Source organism: Sinocyclocheilus anshuiensis, unplaced genomic scaffold, assembly GCF_001515605.1.
Source record: "Sinocyclocheilus anshuiensis isolate Anshui unplaced genomic scaffold, SAMN03320099.WGS_v1.1 scaffold207, whole genome shotgun sequence".
Taxonomy (NCBI): Eukaryota; Metazoa; Chordata; class Actinopteri; order Cypriniformes; family Cyprinidae; genus Sinocyclocheilus; species Sinocyclocheilus anshuiensis.
The window spans coordinates 5,267,463-5,289,808 of NW_015551045.1; the positions used below are offsets into that span (position 1 = coordinate 5,267,463).

The 22,346-nt window shown below is 36.6% G+C and overlaps 1 protein-coding gene across 1 annotated transcript in view; it reads left to right on the forward strand.

The window, feature by feature from the left end:
* Positions 1 to 9,069: 9,069 nt before the first annotated feature.
* LOC107661741 (short transient receptor potential channel 5-like) overlaps positions 9,070 to 22,346 on the forward strand; it is a 24,746-nt gene continuing 11,469 nt past the window's right edge. The window contains exons 1-5 of the mRNA XM_016451508.1: positions 9,070 to 9,456; positions 11,910 to 12,431; positions 15,818 to 16,154; positions 17,622 to 17,761; positions 17,884 to 18,206. Of these exons, the coding sequence (XP_016306994.1) occupies positions 9,070 to 9,456; positions 11,910 to 12,431; positions 15,818 to 16,154; positions 17,622 to 17,761; positions 17,884 to 18,206 (1,709 nt within the window). The remainder of the gene's footprint in view (positions 9,457 to 11,909; positions 12,432 to 15,817; positions 16,155 to 17,621; positions 17,762 to 17,883; positions 18,207 to 22,346) is intronic.

The following is a 22,346-nucleotide window of genomic DNA, read 5'->3' on the forward strand; positions in this document are numbered from 1 at the left end:
ATTCAGAAGTATTATTTATTATTGAAAGTTCAACAGCAACATTATAAAAAAAAAAAGGATTATAAAAACAGAGAAAACAACAACAGCTATTTTCAGGCACAAATAGCAGCGTTTCCTGACAATGGCCAGGTAAGATAAATGAGGAAAACATCTAGGTTTTTTGACAGCATTGAAAAAATAATAGTCCATGAGCATACGAGAAGATATAAAAATTATTCTGTAATACAGTATATAGGTTACAGGCACGTTGCACTGATGGTCACAGGTGTACTTTGATTTACTTGACTTCTGATGTCTGTTTTCAGGTTTCAGGCTCAGATCAACCTATGTGTAAATAACATGAAATTTCAAGGTTGCTTTCACACATTATGTAACACCATATGGGTCAGCATCTTTACAGTTCATTTCTGAACACAGACTATTTTTGTCTGCTCTTTTCATTTGACTCTTCAGCAAGAGTCAATAGTACTGAAATAAGCTGTTCTCCATATGAAAGGTTTCCATGAATATCTCACAAATGTGAAACTGTAACACAGCAACAAGGTGTGAATCAAATGCTCAATTATCACTAAATGTGTGCTTGATAATTGGCTCATTAGTGTAAACGTTGCATGCATGCTGCTTAACAGTGTGCATTCAAATGATTAAGCAAATTTTTCTTAACAAAACCGGAAATGGTGTCCCAGTTTATCCACTATATACTCGGTCCACCCAAAACCTTGACCTGACTATGAATTCAGAGGACAGCTCTGAACAAATATTATTTGTTGCTATGTTCAGAATGGAATATTAGTGTACTGAATGCTGCACAGTATGTACTGTATACAGTGCGTTTAAAATGTGAAATCATATTGTTATGAAATGAGAGTGAAGTTCAGTTAACAATTTATGTTCATTTAGGTTTCTTAATTCAAGCACGATCACACTAGAAATGAAAGGTTGATTTGAGCACATTCCATTAAGGGATACAGTGTGCTCTGACTGTATACTCCACATTTGTTCATCCCATTTATAAAGAATAGTTGCATACTAGGCACCGTATACATACTGCATGCCACAAAAACAGCATGGAAAGTATGGTTGTATGCCATTCTGAAAAAAGCTCTGTAATTTTGTAGCACTGTGATGATAATGGTACTGATGACAAATAATGGTACTGTAATGCCTCCTGGGATCATGTTAATGTCAGTTTAGGAATACATAAGCCCAAAACTGATCCTTTTGCACATCTCTGTGTTTTATCACAGAACAGCCATTTGACATCACCTCACTACATCCTCCGAAACCCGTCTGGCTAATGACCCTGTTCTTTGGTGAGAACCGTATATGGGGCTCTTGTCACTATGAGTCACTTTAACAAAGAGGTGTTCAGGTTTTACATAGACAAGCCCTCTCGTCTGCTGTCATTGATGCTCTGTGAAAAACAGCAGCGAAGGGATTGTGACGCAGGTCGGCTCTGTAGAGTTAACAGCGATCAGTACAGTGAGAGACAGAGAGAGAGAGAGGAAAAAGATTTCTGTGCTGTGGAATTGCTAACTGGCTTCCCCACGCTCAAGTAAACAGCTGCCTGTGCCTAATTAGCGTTTCCAACTGAATGTCTGCACTGTGTGTGGGCTCCAGTCTCAAAAACACTCTCACTGTTATGGCCAGCTGACGCTTTCACCTAATACCGACTGCCCTGATGCTGTCTGTGTGATTGTGGCTTCCTTTCTTTTCCCTGCAAGCCCCACAATTCCTGACAAGTAAAGGCCCAGGTATACTTCATTTTCCACGGTCTACTCTGTACCTTTCAAAGCACACTCCATTGATGCACTCTAGTGGATCTTTTGTTTCAAGTGCTCAGATCAGCGTGATTTTTATGTCTGTGGCTTGTGCGTAGACAAAAGCACATATGCGAGTGATTTGACCACTTGAAAAGGAAGGTCCACTAGCAGGGTTGCCAGGTCTACGAAACAAAACCAGCCCAGCTGCTATTCAAAAACTAGCTCTAAACTAGCCCAATCAAAATTTTTTGTTGTAGTTTTCCACTTTGTTGATTTGAACGTACAACAGAACCAGCCTACGAATGGCTTTACATATTAAAATAGAATTGTCCAAATCATGCCTATCTGGTCATCCGGTGTACCCTCCAATCACAATGCAATACAATTCTGGAATGTAATTTGTCTTTCCACATCAGATGTGACAGGCTACAAGATGCAACAAACTTTATCACCAATCAGAAGAGCTTCTCTCTCTGCAAACGTTGCCTCACACTCACAAATTCGAAAACTACATAATCAAATGAATATAAATTGAAGCATTATTAAAAATCTCTATGACAATTTTTGTCATTGAATGCACTTGTTTGTACGCAGAGATCACGTGCTTAATTTTCTTGTTTAGTTTAATTTATTTTAAAGATCTGAGGTCAATTATCCATTGTCGCTTTCATTGTGGTTATTAAAGCCAGTAAACCTGATTAAAACTTTATACATTGCACATATTCAGTACCTTAGATTTTCATTGTCATTGGACCCACTGTATGTTCCTGTACTCAACTGGGACGTTGCAGAAATAGAAACTCTTCCAAAAATAGAGTCCTGTCACTCATTGCGTATCACCGTCGCGACTGGTTAAGATGCCCAAAGGCCCTCACATTCCCAAGTTTGCCAGTTGTCCTTTCCATTTCCTAGCTTGTCCCAGCTTCTAAAGGAACACTGTGAGCAGAATTTTGATTTTAATTCACTGCTGAAATAGCCATGGTTTGGAAACTATTAACTGTGCAGCCCTTATTTAAAGGTTGTGATTTGATAGAATCTAACTCATGTATGCCTCGCTCTATGGTACTATGTATCCAAAAAGTGCTGGAAAAAACTTGCCACCCATGGTATCCAGTACATGATGTTCAGATCTCTGTCATGGTTCACTAACTATGTTCTCACAGAGTTATATAAAAGTAGAACATCTAACTTCTGATAGTCATGTATCAAGAACAGTCTTAGCGTTAACTTTTTTTTTTCAGTCTATACTAGGTCAATTCAATAACATGCCACAAGCTTTCAGCAATACACCTTCCATGGTCACACTTTTCTCCAATTCTCAGTATTAACTATTAACAATGACTTTTGCCTCAATGAACTTCTTATTTGCTGCATATTAATAGTTAGTAAGGTAGTTGTTAAGTTTAGATATGGGGAAGGATTAAAGGATCTAAAATATGATCACACAGAATAAAGCATTAATAAGTGCTTTATAACTACTAATAAACAGCTAGTAATGCCCTAGTAAAAAAGTAATATATTTAAAATACATGTTATTTCATACTATACTAAGCATAGTTGAAATCTATTAACATATCGCTCGAGACTTACTGATATAAAAATGATCATTAATAAACTTTATTTGGAGTACTACTTGTGCACAATGCACATAATTATATTATTTATACAGTTATTTTTGCACCACATTACAAAAGGGCTATACATAGATGACTGATCATGATTCATGTGTAAATGTGATCCAATTTATATGACAATCAAACCGCATGAAAAGAGTAAAACCAAGCTACTTTTTCCTTAAACTATATATGTCAATCACTCTCTCTTACCCATCCCAAACTAAGCCACATCTATATGGCAAACTACAATTAGCTATACTGCTCTTAAAGGGACAACATTTTTACATAATTTAAATGGTTATATTCTAAATAGGGCCCAATGTACTGTTAATATGAAGGACTTTATCATATACCCTCGTTGACTTGCATGCTCTCCTGCACCCAATGACTGAAATCAGGTGCAAAAAGCTTTGAATCCTGTCGCCCTAAAAGCTTTCACATGCTCAAGATTGGACATTTTTAACAACTTTTTTTTTTCCTTTTAATCTTTGCTTTTCCCTTAAATACATATTCTGGGTTTAATACAAATTCAGTATGATGGCATTTGTGGCAACAACAAAAAAAAGGCAGAAATGTGAAGGGTATGATTTTATAAAAGAGCTTATTTATTCCTAATTTATTCTTCTGCTAAAACGTGTGTATTATATGAGATGTCAAGCTGTTAAGTTATCTTTATTTTAGGGTTTTAATGTTTATAGTGTTGTCAAGGCAATGAAATTGTAAAATTGGATTTAACATTACACAGAAAATGTTAGTGAGCGATTACTCATTACTATTGAAACATATTTTAACACATTTTTATGAAATGGCCCCATTGTAAGTGTCTCACTGTAACTCAGATTCAATTTCTTTCTAAAAACTCTTTTATCCATTCCCCCCCCCATCTTCCCCTTGTAAATAAGATTGCTCTTGTAGAGCCAGCTTGATTAAATAAGTTAATTAAAGTAATCATTTCTGGTGCTCGTGGGCCATGATGATTCCTGTCATAGCTTGGTATTTTGAGATCGATATTTGAAAAAGCATCTTGTGTTCCCACTACATCTGAACCAAAATGATATGACAAAAAAGCAAGCTTATCTCTTGTCAGGAGTAAATGATTCAGGCCAGTGGAGGAAACCTGAGTGCTGTAGAAACCAGAAACCTTAACATTTATAATCTCTAAATCACTGCATTAAACTAGCAAGAAGCGAGACAGAGGGGAAAACACACCACTGCTGTGGGAGATTAGTGTGAACTTAAATATGTGTGTTCACACTAAATACCAGCAGATGCTCATGGAACGCAATCAATGAATCCAGTCGCTCCGGGATGTTTCTTTGAGCTTGCAGAGCATATGACGTTGCTTCTCTAGCTCTCTCTTCTCTGTCAAGTTCTGCCATTCCATCGCAATGTCAGAATCTAAGTGCTAGGCTAGTTCTTCTTTTAAAAACAGCCCAGCTTCCGTTTATAGCTGGAGGCAGAGGTCTGTACGGCCCACCAGAGATTTCTGCTTTTGCTGTTTGTTTCAAATGAGTAATTCCTGTTGTTGAAACGTGCAGCAACAACATTCATCTCTTACTCCCTCTATAAACCCACACATTGTTAGTGCTCTCTGTTTTCACAAAATCATTGTTATGTGCATTTACATTATATATCCATAATGTGCATTTGATCATCTTCATAATAAGCTGAACACAAACAGGGTGCTGATCAATAAACATTGCCTTATCATCACTGGAACATCGTAAAAGGAAATTGGCCTTAAAAATGAGCTTGATTCATGTTTTATGCAACCCAGAGAGACTGTTTCCATCTAGAATTGTTCATCCATGTATATGTTAGCGACAGTATTGGGTCTGTGTACATTCACTGCCAAACCACTCGAATGAACTAAGGTGTCCGTCCAGGTCTACAAGCATGCTGAATAAAACATGGGTCGATTCCCCGTGGAAGCCTTGTTTAGCTTTTATGAAGCAATGAGGTGTGAAGTACAACAGCAAATGGGAAAATACACAGCCTCTGTTCTACCATAATGAAATAATGAAATGCTCACAGACATGAGTATAAAGTGCATCAAATAAAATGTTATGATATTCAAATTGATTTGATTACAGTAAAACTGCAGCTGTCTTGCTTTTGGCAAGGTCCACAAATCCTCATGCCAGGATGGTTGAATTGCTGCAACAAACTCAGAGTGCTAATATTTGTTCGAGTGAGAAAAAAGGTCTGAGCTTAAAAGTGGAATTTTATGTATCCCATGATTGCCCAACAATTCCTATTTCTTATGGATTGGCCATCACAACTCTTTAAAATTTAAAATGCTTATTAAAAATATTAATTTACATGATTTTAAATTATTTTACATGCAGTTTGTGAAGGTTACAATTTTATGTTTCATTTGAGAGATTTCACCTTAATTTACATTTCATTTGTGAGGGTTTACAGTATTTTACATTTCATTTAAGAGGTTTACATGATTGTACATGCAATTTTACACACATTTACATTTAATTTGTGAGGTTACATTAACTTCATTATTTTAAATTTAATTTTACATTAAATTAAAGATGTTACATTATTTAATTTTAAATATTTAAATTGAGATGATTTACATAATTTTACTATTAAATTGTGGACAAGGATGCTAATTACTCCTCTTGGTGTACCCACTTGGCAGTATTTATCTACAACACAATTGCATCAGTTATTTGTTAATAGGGATTGCATTTCTAGACAGGGTGAAGGAAAGCAACACAAGCCAGCTATCTTGGCAGTTGCTCACATAATTTTACGCATCTGTTACCTGCCATGTTTAGAAATCGGAGGGGTGTTATGGAATAGTGTGATCATGTTTAGAGATATTTACTTTTCATGTCACACCAAATATACTGGTAATGCATGAAAGAAAATGAAAGAGAGAGTCACCTGATAAAAATGGGAGATGGCCCTGAAATAATAATGACTTAACACCTGTGGGGGAAAAACAAATCGAAATATTCAAAGGTATGCAATCTTATATATTCAAAAAAGTATTCTTAACATAACGTATTATTCAAAAGGCTTAAATATTAATTTTCAAACTAAAATGGACATTACAGCTCTAACACTTACATTAGAACAAAGGATAGACCCATTAGAATCAACCCTGTTGATTAAAAAACAAACAGTGAAATTTATGCTTACATCAATAATACATCAACAAATTACATTCCCATCTCACCTTCATTGATGTGGTTCAGTTCCTAATTATCGCAATGACAGGCGGCAGTTTGTCTGCTGCTACTATTACCCAGGGCGTCCCCCAGGGATCTGTCATTGGCCCTCTGTTCTTTCTAAACTACATGATTCCCAATAGACAAATAATGTGACGTCAGTCCCGGTTCTAAACTTTCCATCACCCTCATTACTGCATGATTTCATGGCTGAAGCTCTACATGGATTCTTTCTTACGTTTGACATAGAAAAATCAGAAGTCCCATTTGCATATGTTATGCTTCTAAACAACAGCTTGTATACTGATTTTTTCCCCCACCAAATGTGTCATGCTGAGCATTGTTGGGAAATGATACTTTTAAATGTAACAAATTACAATACTGAGTTAGCCATAAAAAGTAATGATTACCTATGTTTTGAATTTTTCAAAGGGACCATTTACACAGGACATCTGTGTAAGTTTTTAAAATCTGTTGGTTTATGTAAATATGCACTAAACTGCACGCATCTTGTTGTCAGTCTATTAAGACACCATTCCAAGTTAAAACAAAAAACACATCTAAAGAACAATTTTGTGCATCTAAAAGGACTAAAATATATTAGGTAAAATTACTAAAATTTAAATCATTCTAAACAGATAAAAAGCCTAAAAAATTACAGAATCCCCTGAAACCTTCTAGTTTCTTACTAAATATGTTGACCCCAGAAGTTTAGAGGGATCTCTTCAGATTGATGATTTTAAAAAGTTTCAATCACTTGTAGTGAATAGCTCTCCTTGGAAATCAGGGCTCAATCAAGCGTGGACAAACTGAGGAAAAAATCCTCTTCATATCACAGTTTGACACCCTTGGCCAGCTGACTCTCCTGGAAACCTGGGTGGAGCCATCGTGGGTCATCTGGATGTAGTACAAGTATATATAATATTCCATGTTCCATCTGCAAATATGTGCTGGATAGATAATATCATTATGCATTTCAACATCTGATTAATACATGTCTTCAGAAAACTGAAGAACACAGACTTTAGTTCTGAGGTTTCATCTGCATTAGTGCTGATCTAAATGGTAGATTTTAGGTTATTTTAACAAAATATATTCCACCATCTCTTAGAGCCTCAGTAAAACTCATCAGTGAACACAGATTGAGTTGTAGCTACATTCGTTTTTAAGAAAAGTAGACTTCAGGGACATTGCCAATCATTTTTTAAGTGTGTGTTTGTGTTTTATTATTTTAAAACCTCACTGTACATATAGGGATAAATCACCCAAAAATCTGAAACTCATGTCATTCCTAACCATAGTCTATCACTTTCTTTCTTCTGTGGAACATAAAAGAAGATATTTTGAGAAATATGCTTATTTTGGTCCATAAAATGGAAGTAAATGGTTACCAAATCTGTTCGGTTACCAACGTTGTTTAAAATATCTTTTGTGTCTTTTGGAATGACATGAGGGTGATTAAATGATGACACAATTTAAATTTTTTTGTAAACTATCACTTTAAGTCAAGGATCATCATTAAAATGCTTGTATTTTTATATAAAAATTAGTGCTTGGCGATGATTAATCGCGATTAATCGCATCCAAAATAAAAGTTTTTGTTTATATAAAGGTGGAAAATTTTTGGATGTAAAGTCGGAATATCACCGCCCCTTAATCTGTAAACTTCCACTCACGGTGCCATCATTTTGATTTCACAGGCTACAACGGTGTACCAGTTCTAATGCCATGGCGAAAGTTTGAGCAAAACATGCTAACTGTTCTGTCTTTGCATTTAGAAAACCGTATATCAGAAGTTTAAACTAATATGGTTTAAAACGCATGATTTCAGCGCGATAAACATGATAATCAGAATGTTTTTAGCAGGTACGAGCTGTAATGGCGCATCTCTATTCTGGAAAATGGGGTGGGGAGCAGCAGCTCATTTGCATTTAAAGAGACAGGCACGAAAACAGTGTGTTTCTGCTTCCACTCAAACGATTAATCGCGATTAATCGAATCCAAAATAAAAGTTTTTGTTTATATATGTGTGTATACTGTGTATATTCATTATGTATATATAAAGACACACACATACAGTATATATTTTTAAAATATTTACATGTATATATTTATATTCATATAATTTATATTATGTATAAATATATTTAATATATAAACAATATATTTTTCTTAAATATATACATGCATGTGTGTGTATTTATATATACATAATAAATATACAAAATACACACACATATAGTATGTACACAAAAACGTTTATTTTGGATGCGATTAATTGCGGTTAATCGTTACCCAGCACTAATAAAAATATCAGGGCGGAGCAAGTTGCCACATGTTTTATACAGTAAATGTGTCATTTTTTTTACTTTTTAAAAATGATTCGGCATGTCAATTATGAAAGAAATGTAGTGTCATTTTGAAATGACTAACTGATTGTTTGCTCAATCTCTGCACAGCTTTGTCTGGACTTGTGTCATTTTATGTCACCGAGTCCACATGAACCTCATGGCGCAGCTGTACTACAATAAGGCCCGTAACTCCCCGTACCGCGGTCGCATCCCGCTGCAGATCGTGAGGGCGGAGGTTGAGCTATCTGCCAAGGAACGAGCCTACCTGACGGCGGTGGAGAAGGGAGACTATGCTGGAGTTAAACAGGCCCTTGAGGAGGCCGAGATCTATTACAACATCAACGTGAACTGCCTGGACCCATTGGGCCGCAGCGCACTCCTCATCGCTATTGAGAATGAGAACCTGGAGGTGATGGAGCTGCTGTTGAGTCATGGCGTGCACATGGGCGATGCACTCCTCTACGCCATCCGCAAGGAGGTGGTGGGAGCAGTGGAGTTACTGCTATCCCACAAGAAGCCAAGTGGCGAGAAACAGGTGCGTGAGGGCGTGACTTCCTTCAGAGGGAGAGTCACATCCAACTTTTCTGATTGGATAGCATGTAGCTGTACTGATATGACAGTGCATTTAAGTCCTCCTGGCAGGTTCGTATTTATGAGTTGGGAAGTCGTAATTATGACATGAAGTTGTATGGTTATTATTATTCAATTTATGGTGTTGTAAATGAAATGGAATTAAAGTGAATTAAATTATTATTATTGTTATTACTATTGTTATGTTCATTTACACTGTACATCTACCGTAATTTTACTATATTATTGTATTTTGTACATACAACTTAGTTGTATAATTGTAAAATTTTCAATACAACTATACACAAGTTGCATGTACAAAATATGATATTGTAAAACTATGTTAGATTTACAGTGTAAACAAACATTATAATAATAATTCACTTCTAATTCATTTCTCACTGTTCAACACCAACTCAGAAACTCGGCTAAAAGAAATCTTCCAGTTCACAAGTTGCAATTATGAGTTCTAAGAGGATGTGAATGCTTTTTACAAGTTGGTATCTCGTAATCACGGTAATTACGATATGGGGTGAACGCACCTAAAGTGTCAAGTTTCCTACTCGTAATTATGACGTTGTGGTGGACTTCATGTGCATTCAACTTCATGTGCGTAAATATTTCCGTCATGAACTCACCAACACTGTTTAAACTATTTTAATCGCTCTTCATTTTGATGAACCAGTACTGATTCTTAAACCCATGAATCGGTCTTTTATGATTATTTCATGCGTGAACACAACGTCACTGAACATTGTTAGTGTGCCTCTCTTTTACCAATTGCAAGGAACTTTATCACGAAATTAAAACAATAAATGTCGTTTTGGCGCTGTTAAATGTCCCACCTCAGTGCAAGCGGGTGCACGGAACGCACGCCAACTGACATGAACATGAATGAACATCAGAAGGTATGCTGAAAGAAACAGTACAACTTACTGAAATGTCTCCGTTTCATGTAATCTCTCAATCAGTGTTTCAACCACGAAAAGACGTAAATGAAACAGTTTAGTAAACAATGTCGGGTAGGCCATCCGTTATTTTACAAATTAAGCCATCCAAGCTAGTTAGTCAACTAGAAAAACTTAGCGATGTCTAATTTATTTGAATAAATCTGTGTAACAACAAACCACCGTTTAACTATTTCCACCGTTTTATATTTCAGTAGAAACATAATTATATAATTAAAACGTTTATATAAAACTGCCTTATGTGCAATATAAATGTTTGTATTTAACCTTTTGAGTGGTGATTATTATATCTAAATTAAATAGCATTTGAATTTGTGTGCATTAGTTGAGAGATTGTTTTTGGCATGAGTTCAGATATTGATTGTTTTCAATAGGCTGACTGACATGTACCTGATATCCAAACGAATCAATACTGAATCAAAATTGCAGATGAATTGAATCAAGAGCTTGCAAATTTGTGAAATCTGCATCAATATCCAGTCCTATTGCAGAGTTTCAGCCCTTGCTGTAATTTTCTATTAATTTTTTTCTTTTCTCCTGCTGGAAGTTCTGGACAGCACAGATTGAAATAATTTTGCATTCTTTATTTTCCCACAGCTTTTTGCACCATGGAAATGAGGTGCCTTTAGGAAACACCTCTGAATTCAATCACTGGCCTTTTTAAAGCAAAAGGTATAGATATCAGGGTGACTCATTTCATATCTGAAGCGGCTCATAAAATGCCTCAAAGGTATCAGTTTTTCCTTGATCTTTTGAGATCAAAAACTTGATGTACTATGAACACGCAATGTAACATTCAGAACTCAAAATTTTCACTCCAGTTCAAAAAGAGTAGGCTATTCATCAAAACAACTAATTCGTCCTTAACTTTGTGAAATGTATTCATCAGCATGTCTGTCTATATTCACATGTATGATTGGTGGAGTAAAATCAGCTCAAAATTCAGATTTTATTTCTAATATGAAGTACTTAGTTTTGCTTTAATGCACCCAAAGAGAATAATCCTATACGAAATGGGGTGATGGCATAAGAGGCTCTGTGTATTGTCAAATATGCCAAGTTCAAGTGTCCATAAAAAAGATTACAGTACAGTAAAAACTGATGACAATTTAGATTTTGTTAGAGCCGTAACCATAGTATGAAGCCCATTTTAATGCACTCTTAAAGGGAGGCGAAATGGGCTGATGGCGCAATAAGCGGATCTCAAGGGTCGAGGATCCTTAAGGTCTCTAATCATTTTAAAAGGCCAGTTCACACTGCACCGACAGACACCAACAAATGGCAACAGACACATTCATTGTTTTGTTTTTTTATCAGTATCTGTTGGATGGCGATTGTGTTCATGTTTAATATTATGCACAGTACAATGGACTGAACTGTAAAGATTGACAACTTCCTTATTAGCGTACTTTAACTTTTATTTATTGCTCTCTTTATTTCACTCTTCTAGGTTCCTTCTCACATGATGGACACACAGTTTTCGGAGTTTACACCCGATATCACACCAATCATGTTGGCTGCCCACACTAACAACTACGAGATAATCAAGCTCCTAGTACAACGAAAAGTCACCATCCCACGGCCACACCAGATCCGCTGTGACTGTGTGGAGTGTGTATCGAGCTCTGAAGTGGACAGCCTTCGGCACTCCCGTTCACGTCTAAACATCTACAAAACTCTTGCCAGCCCCTCTCTCATCGCCCTTTCCAGCGAAGATCCCATCCTCACTGCGTTCAGGCTGGGCTGGGAGCTGAAGGAGCTCAGTAAGGTGGAGAACGAGTTCCGGCAGGAGTACGAGGAGCTGTCCCAGCAGTGCAAACTTTTTGCTAAAGACTTGCTGGATCAGGCCCGTAGCTCCTGTGAGCTGGAGACCATCCTCAACCATCGGGATGACCACAGCGAGGAGCTGGACCCCCATGAGTGCAGAGACCTGGCCAAGCTCAAGCTAGCCATCAAGTACCACCAGAAAGAGGTGAGTATCCTAGACTGACAGATTTTAAGAAGAGATTGAGTATCATTTCTCCACTATCCACAGTTTGCGGGAGTGTGAATCGTGGTTAGACAGCCAATCATTTCATATGTTTTTGAAAAGTTCAAAAGCGATTCTTGCAAATTCATAATGATTTGATTCATCATAAAGTTTGATTCAATTGATGATTCGATTCTGTATTTAAAAATGTATACGATTCTTTAAATACTTCTACTAATGTGTCTGATGCAGCCTGAAAGAGATGAAAGACAATCTACTTTGGCTTGTTCATTGCGTAACCGGTCCTACTCACCCTGCTCCAAGCGGGAACCACGGTCTCCGGTATGGGAGGCGGGTGCTCTAACAAGGAGGCTAAAGACTGCAGTCAGTAGTGCATCTCTTGAGATCAGGGGAGTGAGGTTTACCTGCACAGCACCTACTGCTGACCTCCGTTACACTCACCCCCTAACCCTCACTCCCATCCGGGTCACGGCACCAAATGTGAGCTTCCCGGGTCCTTACCGCCACATCTTGTTCTTGTTCCGAGTGGGTCTCGTACCCGGGTCTCCAGCATTGGAGGCGGGCGCACTAACAAGGAGGCTAAAGACTGCAGCCACTAGCGCGCCTCATTATTGTTTTTATTTTTGTTACATCCAGAAAACAAGTTATCCTTTACAACCCTAATCATTTGGATTTGGGGCGGTGTGGTATTTCGGTTAATTATCTTGTTAGGTAACTAAAAGGTTGTAGAGGTTTGAATCCAAGGTGTCAAGGGTTTGGTGTTTGTTTGTTTTTTCCTGGTGGAAACCCCTGCTGATAGATGCTTTAACTACAATTATACTACCAAAAAGGCATCTTTCTCACAAGTATTTCATTATATTAGATGCTTTTTTTTAAAATCATCTTTGAAAGTGAAGTGTTTGGATGTTTTTATTTTTTATGATAGTCTCCAGTGCATGGATGTGTAAGTTAACCTTAAGCTTGAAAACTTTACTATTATCATCAAAAACAGGGATTGGTTTAGTCATAGTGCAAGCATGGGCTTGTGGCATTTTATAAGCAGCTTATGAAATAAATCTAAATTAAAATGCAGTGTTTTAAACAATCTTAATGTCGGTTAAGTGTGTCTACCACTAACCTTTTGTCTTGTCCTCTGGCATCAAATTAAGTTTCACTACATGATGTTGCCTTAATAAGTGTATCATATTTTGGCTGCGCATCAAATGCAGTGGGAATCATGTTAAGTCCTCCTCATGCAATCATTTTATTGATTTTGAGGAAGTCCTTGTTTTTTTTCTTCTCCTTTTTCATCAACTCTCTTGCTGATAAATTAGTAAAATATTAAAACAGGAATTAAAGACAAAAATTAAATGAATTAAAAAAAATTAAAACATGAAAAATTAAATGACTAAACCAGGACCTTAAAAAACTTTTCTTAAAGTAAATCAAAATGTTTCTTATTTCCCTAGAAATGTTATCTTGAGATGAAGGGCTTTCATAAGAACTGTTGTTTTCTATTGCTGATGGAATCATTGCAAAATGTTTTCATGAGAGGTCACAGTTCAAGTTACCACTGCATTTTGAATCATTCGTCTGTTTAATAGGAGTCCACAGCAGAAATGACTCCTTTCATAAAACATAATAACATTTCAGAGCAATGTAGGTCAGGCAGCAAGAGAAAAATATGATTTGAGAAACATTATTTATACAATTATTATGGACAGGCACATAATTTTACACCTGCATTGTGTAAAATGGAGCCATTTCTGGGTGTTTGAGGGTTTTTTTCTGCAGCGCTAAAATATAAACCTCATTTTGTGAGAACATGAAGGGTTGGGGTGGTGTGGCATAATGGACTGGGAGATGAAAGTTTGCAGGTTTAAACCTCACAAGGGTTCATTTGTGAATCATCAACACTGGGCTCTTGAGCAATTCATTCTAGGTTACTCCAAGGCAATAGATCTTGCAATAAGTGTAATGTAATTTTTAGATAAATGTTTTCCAGTGATAAAAGTAAAACTAAATGACTTCTTACTCAAAGTCTGACAGTTTGATTTAATAACTGATTTCACCTCAAATGCCCATGGGAAAAGTATTACGTAATGACATGAATGTCAAACCTCACTGGTGTTCACTCACTTAAAAACCTTTTCACCATTTATGCTGTTGCCTAACATTTGTTGTTTTTTGTCATATGTGCACTTGGCTGTTTTTTTTAGGATGATTGATAGATAGTAGTTTAAAAAAAACATGTAGTTAATATATGAGTACATGGCCAAAGTGTCTTACAATGGAGAAACGTAAACTTCGTCACAGATCCAAAGCAAAGCAAAACAAAACAAAACAAAACAAGACAAAACAAACAGCAACTTACAATAGAGGAACATAAACGCTCACAAAATTTGTACAAATTTACTAACTTTTTTGTTTTTATTTATTTGTTTGTTTTTGCATTACATTTGTATAATAATCTATGAGAGATTTAATAGCACAATACAAAGAATCCTATTATTCATTTTAATTTATTTTAGACGTTTCTTGGTAGTTTTTTTGTGAGATTCCCCCTTATTCAATTTTCACATACGTTCATATTATTATCAATCATATATGAAGTTACCACCAAGAATATGTATAAACATCTGTATAATCTTAACATCTATATAACACCATGAAACCAATTCTCATAAAAGTTTTGTTTCGCCTCTATATTTAATGTTTCTTTTTAAAGTGTGACATTCTAAATACGAAAATAACCATTTTTTTGTGTATCACAGTGCTCATGAAAAGTAAATAGACAATATATTGACAATAACTTATAAAAACGTTTTTTTTTTTTTTGCTAATGCGTAAAATGACATGATACATGCATAATACTCTGCTAACAACAGTTTAGTATTAACAGTTCTCGAAAAATGAGTCGTCAGATCTTTAGAAATATATGTTGGATGTTTTGTCTTTTATGATTAGTCCCACGACGTTCTGGAATGTTCCAGAAAGCACTAGAATATTACAGAATATTAAAGTTCCCATCCATGCAAAAACAAAATATCTTTAAAAAAAAATAAAAATAAAACATGGACAATTAGTACAAAACTTACTAAACCAGTGTTCCATAATTTATGATAGAAGTTCTCAAATTTACCTGACCTAAATATTTACTAAAAGTATTGATATGGCATGAAAATAAATAGTATAATAATAATTAGCACAACAGAATTACAGAAGAACCATAAGTGAAACTAATTTTTGTTACATCTTGTCAGAGCATTTCATGCTTAAATGTCAGGCAGTTAAAATATTATGCCTGTTACTGAATACTGTCTTTATCTGTATTTGTCATGAATTTCACTGGCTTATTAGATCATTCAACTATTATTATATTCTCACAGTTTGTAGCTCAGCCCAACTGCCAGCAGCTCCTGGCAACACTGTGGTACGATGGGTTCCCAGGTTGGAGGCGACGTCACTGGGCAGTGAAGCTTGTCACTTGCTTCATCATTGGCCTGCTCTTCCCTGTCTTCTCCCTCATATACCTTCTGGCTCCAAAGAGCACCCTGGGAACCTTCATCAAGAAACCTTTCATCAAGTTCATCTGCCACACTGCCTCCTACATGACCTTCCTCTTCCTCCTCCTCCTCGCCTCACAGCATATCGTGCAAACTGATCTGCATGTACAGGGACCTCCACCCACCATTGTGGAGTGGATGATCTTACCCTGGGTTCTAGGTAAGACTTCTTTGGGACATTTGAGTGCAATAGATAACATTCATTCAGTTTGCGCTAAAGTATTTTTATAGTATATTAAAGGATATATAATACTTTTTATTTTATTTTTTAAAGTATGTTGTACATCTTTAGCACACGCAGTATTATAATTGTACTTCTTTTGCACATATGTACCTTTTTAAACTTTTTTTTAAAAAGTCTTTTTTCATTGCTTAGAACACTTTAATGCAGAATTTTTTAAATCCCTATTTAGAAAATGATTAGGAAAAATAAAGTGGGCGGACACTGTTGTGCTGGAATCCGAAGTGTGAAAATCTAGTCTCAAATCTCCATTTAGCTCAAATAATGAAGAAACGCTGATCTGTAACATTCACTTAGCTCATTTCTCAAGCAGTAAAACTGGTGGCCTGCACAGGAAATAGATACGGCTATGGTTTTATCCCTCTCATGAAGTAAATGAATACTCATGAATTATTGATATCATAATTTATTGACCTCAAGACAAAAGCAGAGGAAATCATATCTCGAGTCCCAGTTCAGGATTGATTACACCAGGGCTCAATCATAATGGCTTGAGGTTTTCTCTCAAAGCACACACAAGTCCAGAAGTAGACACAAGTGGAGGCTTGAAACAAATGATCTGAAGTCTGGAGGACAGGTGCAATCAGCGAGAACGGAGTTTACTTTATTTCTGAGCACTAGGCAGTGGAGCAATGAAAATGTATACATGTTAGCCTAACAGCATTTGTTTGTTTTCTGTTAATTAATTTTGGGGACATGTTACAGAGGCCCTGAGGGGCAGGGTGAGACAATTTAGTTTTTAAGTATATGTTTTCCAGTATTATTATTTTTTGTCTTTTGATTTAAACAAATAAATAAATAAACAAAAAATAAAATAAACAAAAAAATATATATATAAATTAAAGGGGTCATGATGTTGCTAAAAATAACATTATTTTGTGTATTTGGTGTAATGAAATGGGTTTATGCGGTTTAAGGTTCAAAAAACACATTCTTTTCCACATACTGTACATTATTGTAAAATTGAAATCGCACCATATGACCCCTTTAAATAAAAAACAAATAAAAACTAAATCCAAAGGGCAAATGTTTATTCTTATACCGGCAGAACTATTATTTATTTTATTTTTTTGCCTTTTGATCTTAATGAAAAATAAAAATGAACAAAAAATAAAAGAAAATTAATAAATAAAAGAAAATTAAAAAATTTAAATTAAATTAAATTAAACAAACAAAAAATGAATCCAAAGGGCAAATGTTTATTCTTATACACTGGCAGAACTGGGGAAAAAATACAGAAAAAATAAAAATAACTTTAATTTAGTAACTAAAATATTTTTTGTTCATTTTGCCCTAAAGGGTGAAAGTGTAGGACCTGCACTTTTTGTACTGTTTTGCCGTTATTGTAATGTTTTGTTTTTAATATTTTCATTTTGGCCCTTGCAGGCTTCATCTGGGCAGAGATTAAAGAGATGTGGGATGGCGGTTTCACAGAGTACGTCCATGACTGGTGGAACCTGATGGATTTTGCAATGAACTCTCTCTACCTGGCTACTATATCTCTTAAAATGGTGGCCTACTCTAAGGTTTATACCAGCATTTTAATGCAAGCTACAGTATTACAGAAACTATTACAGTAAATAATTTCAGCTTGTAGTAGGAACTAGAACTGTCTCCATTTATCTCTCATATCTTCTCTCTCCATCAGTACAACAGCTCTCGTCCTCGTGTGGAGTGGGAGATGTGGCACCCTACGCTCATCGCCGAGGCTCTATTCGCCATCGCCAACATCTTCAGCTCGCTGCGTCTCATCTCTCTGTTCACCGCCAACTCTCACTTGGGCCCACTGCAGATCTCTCTCGGCCGCATGCTGCTGGACATCCTCAAGTTCCTTTTCATCTACTGTCTGGTGCTGCTGGCTTTCGCCAACGGCCTCAACCAGCTCTACTTCTACTATGAGACGAAGGCGTCCGAAGAGCCCAACCACTGCAAAGGGATCCGTTGTGAGAAGCAGAACAATGCCTTCTCTACGTGAGTGAAACCCATTGTAAAGCTCTTTAGTCGAATGTCAAGACTAAAAAGAAGCATACTTTAGCATACTTTTAAAGAAGCTATATGTAGAATTCATAAAGTTTTGTTATTAGCGACAACGGTGGCCTTTAAGTGAACTGCAGCCAGCAACTTATTTGCTCCTTTGCAGCGATATACGCTGTTGACACTGCTGAGAGCGATGACTATGTAAAGATGAATGTGTAAATATGTGACCCTGGACCACAAAACCAGTCATAAGTCACACGGGTGACTTTTTCACATAAAGCTTTGTTATTAGCAACAACGGTGGCCGTTAAGTGAACTGCAGCCAGCAACTTATTTGCTCCTTTGCAGCGATTTGTGTCTGCTTTACAATGAAACACAAGCTTATTGCGACCGATTCACTGACATAACACATTCATTGCGACCCATTTAATGGATGCATCATTTTGCATCAAGTTAGAACATCTTGAACAGCAACAAACAATAACAATACAGCGAAATAATCAACTGACTTTGACCATCTAGCCCACTATTTTTTTTTTACTCCCCTTTAGAACAACCAAATCAAGCCCAGATTTTTGTGTGTGTTTAGATAGATTATTTAGGAAAAGTCACAGAATCTCATTCCACTGAGATGAAGGGAACACTTCTTAAAAACTAAGGAAAATTCAAATGGGGTCAGCTGGACCCCAAGGAGACATTAAAGGTAGGGTATGTAATTTTTCAAAAACACTTTAGAAAACTGATTCGGGCCGAATAGCAAAACAAACTTGTAGCCAATCAGCAATAAGGGGCGTGTCTACTCGTGATGTGGAGGAGAGAGCTTTCAGTGCATGGGACGGACATTAGCCGAGCTGAGCGACAGAAAGATAGAGATGGCGGATAAAAAAACAAAAGAGGAAAACGTCTGCGGAACGATAAGGCAAGAAGTAGGACCCGTGTAAATATCGGATCAGCTTTCCAGCGCTGGAGAGAACTCAAGGAGCGGAGGCCTGCGATCGGACGCCGAGGTTGCTTTGTTTCTTCTCAATAGGTGAGTAACACCGTGTCTACAACAGCTAAAGTCTGCCTACACTGGACGCGATCAAACGACCGTTGAAAACCATTTGAAATTTGTGTCAGCACGTCATAAATAGAACCCCTCAGCAGTTTTCTGTCTGGGATTTGTTGCGCCGCGCCACTCACGTCCGATGTAGACACGGTGTAACATTGGTTTTGCTTTGTTTCACAGAACTAATCGTTGCCTGGGTTGCGTACGTATATGTGGGGCGGAGCTATCAAAATAGGGGCAAGACCCTTTTGGGGTAGGGGCGTGTTTGTTTTGGTGATTTCAAATATCAACATTGGCTACCAGAAATCGCTTACCCTGCCTTTAAGAGTTAAGTAAAGATAATGTTTTCATGAAGATATTTTGTAAATATATCAAAACGTAATTTTTGATTAGTAATATGCATTGCTAAGAACTTCATTTGGACAACTTTAAAGGCGATTTTCTCAGTATTTAGATTTTTTAGCACTCTCAGATTCCAGATTTTCAAATAGTTGTATCTCGGCCAAAAATGGTCCTATCCTAACAAACCAAAGGCTACATCAATGGAAAGCTTATTTATTTAGCTTTCAGATGACATATAAATCTCAATTTCAAAAAATGTACCCTTATGACTGATTTTGTGGCCCAGTGTCACATATGTGCTGCATGCTTTCCTCTCAATAACAAAATAAACACAAAAAAACGACAGCAGTGAGAAAACAGCAGTTAAAGCATCTGATCACAGCAATGTGGATATGTTTACATCAGCTCTGCAATTCACCACCATGATGTTGACAGATGAGGTATTTACAATTACATTGTTATTAGATTATATATATTAGATTACAATAGCTTGATTATAAAGTGTATTTGAGACTATAGACTATGTAGATTTGGCTCTGTGAGACTATAGTACAGAGACTACTGTATATTCCATATACAGTTTTAAGCTTGAAGTACACTACAAGTGCACCTTCAATACAATAAGTGTACTTAATTTCCATACATTGAAAAAAGATGGTGACCAGTGGCTGTCACGATACAAAATTGATGGTAAAAAATAACAAAATTAGCCTGGCCATTGTTTTTTTCAGAGGAATGTCTAATTAAAGCAGTCCAACTTGAGAACTAAATTCCAAGTTTTCTGAAGCCAAGATAAATTTGTTTCTAGACGGAATGGGGCTCGCTAAAAACAGTGTTAACTACATTAAAGTAGTTGTCTTAGCTGGTTTAAGCTGATCTAGTTGATATCTGAGCCTGACCTGAACCTGAGGGTTGGTTGGACTGGTCTGTTGACTGGTTTTAGAAAGCTGTTGGTCACTTTTTAGCTAGTCAGTCTGGGAGGTCTGGCTAAACTAGCTGAGCACCAGCAGAATTAGGCTCAGAGACCAGCTTATACCAGCCAAGACCAGCAAATCAGCTTAGCTTTTTTGGCTTTAACATCCTTTTTGTTTTCCTAGAGTCAGACGTAAAAAAACGTCCTGTGTGTTGAGGACATCAGACATTAGATGATAATGACAGCTCAACAGTTGAGCTCCCTGCTTGGCTTTGCAGTAACAGAGGTCTTATAGCTTTGCTAATAATCAGAATAAATGAACTGTGATGCACATATTACAAAACCCACACAGACACTTCAGTCAACTTGATCAATGAATATAATGTGGCCAAGATGCCACACGCAGCTTAATGCTGACCTCCTGCAGAGGTCAAAATGAGAAAGAAATGAGAACGGAAACAAGAGTGGAAATGGTTATGATCTTCCTGAATTTTCACATCATAGCATGAGCCTTGCAGAATCATTTGATCTCAGAGGACGAAGACAAAATTATAGAGCAGCGCGTCATCCATCAACTGTTGTGTGTAATGACGAGAATCTGTTGCTCAAGGCTGTGCAGTAATAATGTGTTCAGAAATGGGAAGAGATTTCAATGATACCAATATATTTTAAAACTACTCCTGAGAAGGCAAATATTTGGTTTGATTCTAAGTAAAAACAGTCAGGAAAAGCATCCTCCACTTTTTCTTTCCCATTTCAGTGTATAATAGGAGGTTGAATTTTAATTGAATTGGCCACTCCCTATATGAAATTGGCATCCATCCATCCATCCATCCATCTATCTATCTATCCTGTCTGTCTGTCTGTCTACCATTCTATCTTTCCATACATCCTTCCATCCATTTTAAAAGTTTTTTTTAACTTTCCTTTAAAACATTCAAACAAGGGTTTGTTAAGTTTGTCTTGAGAAACTTTGCATTTGTAGTTAAAGTTAGTTATAATAATTATTTATATGTTCTTTCTTAAAGGGATACTTCATTCAAAAATGAAAATGCTGTCATTAATTACTCACCCTCCTGTCGGTCCAAACCCGTAAGACCTTCGTTCATCTTCGGAACACAAATTAAGATATTTTTGATGAAATCTGAGAGCTTTCTGACCCTGCATAGACAGCAAGGGAACTACCACGGTCAAGGCCCAGAAAGACTCTCAGATTCCAGATTTTCAAATAGTTGTATCTCGGCCAAAAATGGTCCTATCCTAACAAACCAAAGGCTACATCAATGGAAAGCTTATTTATTTAGCTTTCAGATGACATATAAATCTCAATTTCAAAAAATGTACCCTTATGACTGATTTTGTGGCCCAGTGTCACATATGTGCTGCATGCTTTCCTCTCAATAACAAAATAAACACAAAAAAACGACAGCGGTGAGAAAGCAGCAGTTTAAAACAGCAAGGGAACTACCACGGTCAAGGCCCAGAAAGGTAGTAAGGTCATCATTAAAATAGTCCATGCCTTCAAACTTTAAGCTGCGAGAATACTTTTTGTGTGCAAAGAAAACAAAAATAACGACTTTATTCAACAATTTCTTTTCTTCCATGTCAGTCTCCGCTGCGTATTCACGAGAGTATCACGACACATGCGTGTGGTGCTGCTGATGCAGAGTAATTAATGACAGAATTTTCCTTTTTGGGTGAACTATCCCTTTAATTGTACTGTCTTAAAGGGTTAGTTCAACCAAAAATGAAAATTAGGCTGTGTTTTACTCACCCTCAAGTCATCCTAGGTGTATATGACTTTCTTCTTTCAGACGAATCCAGTCGGAGA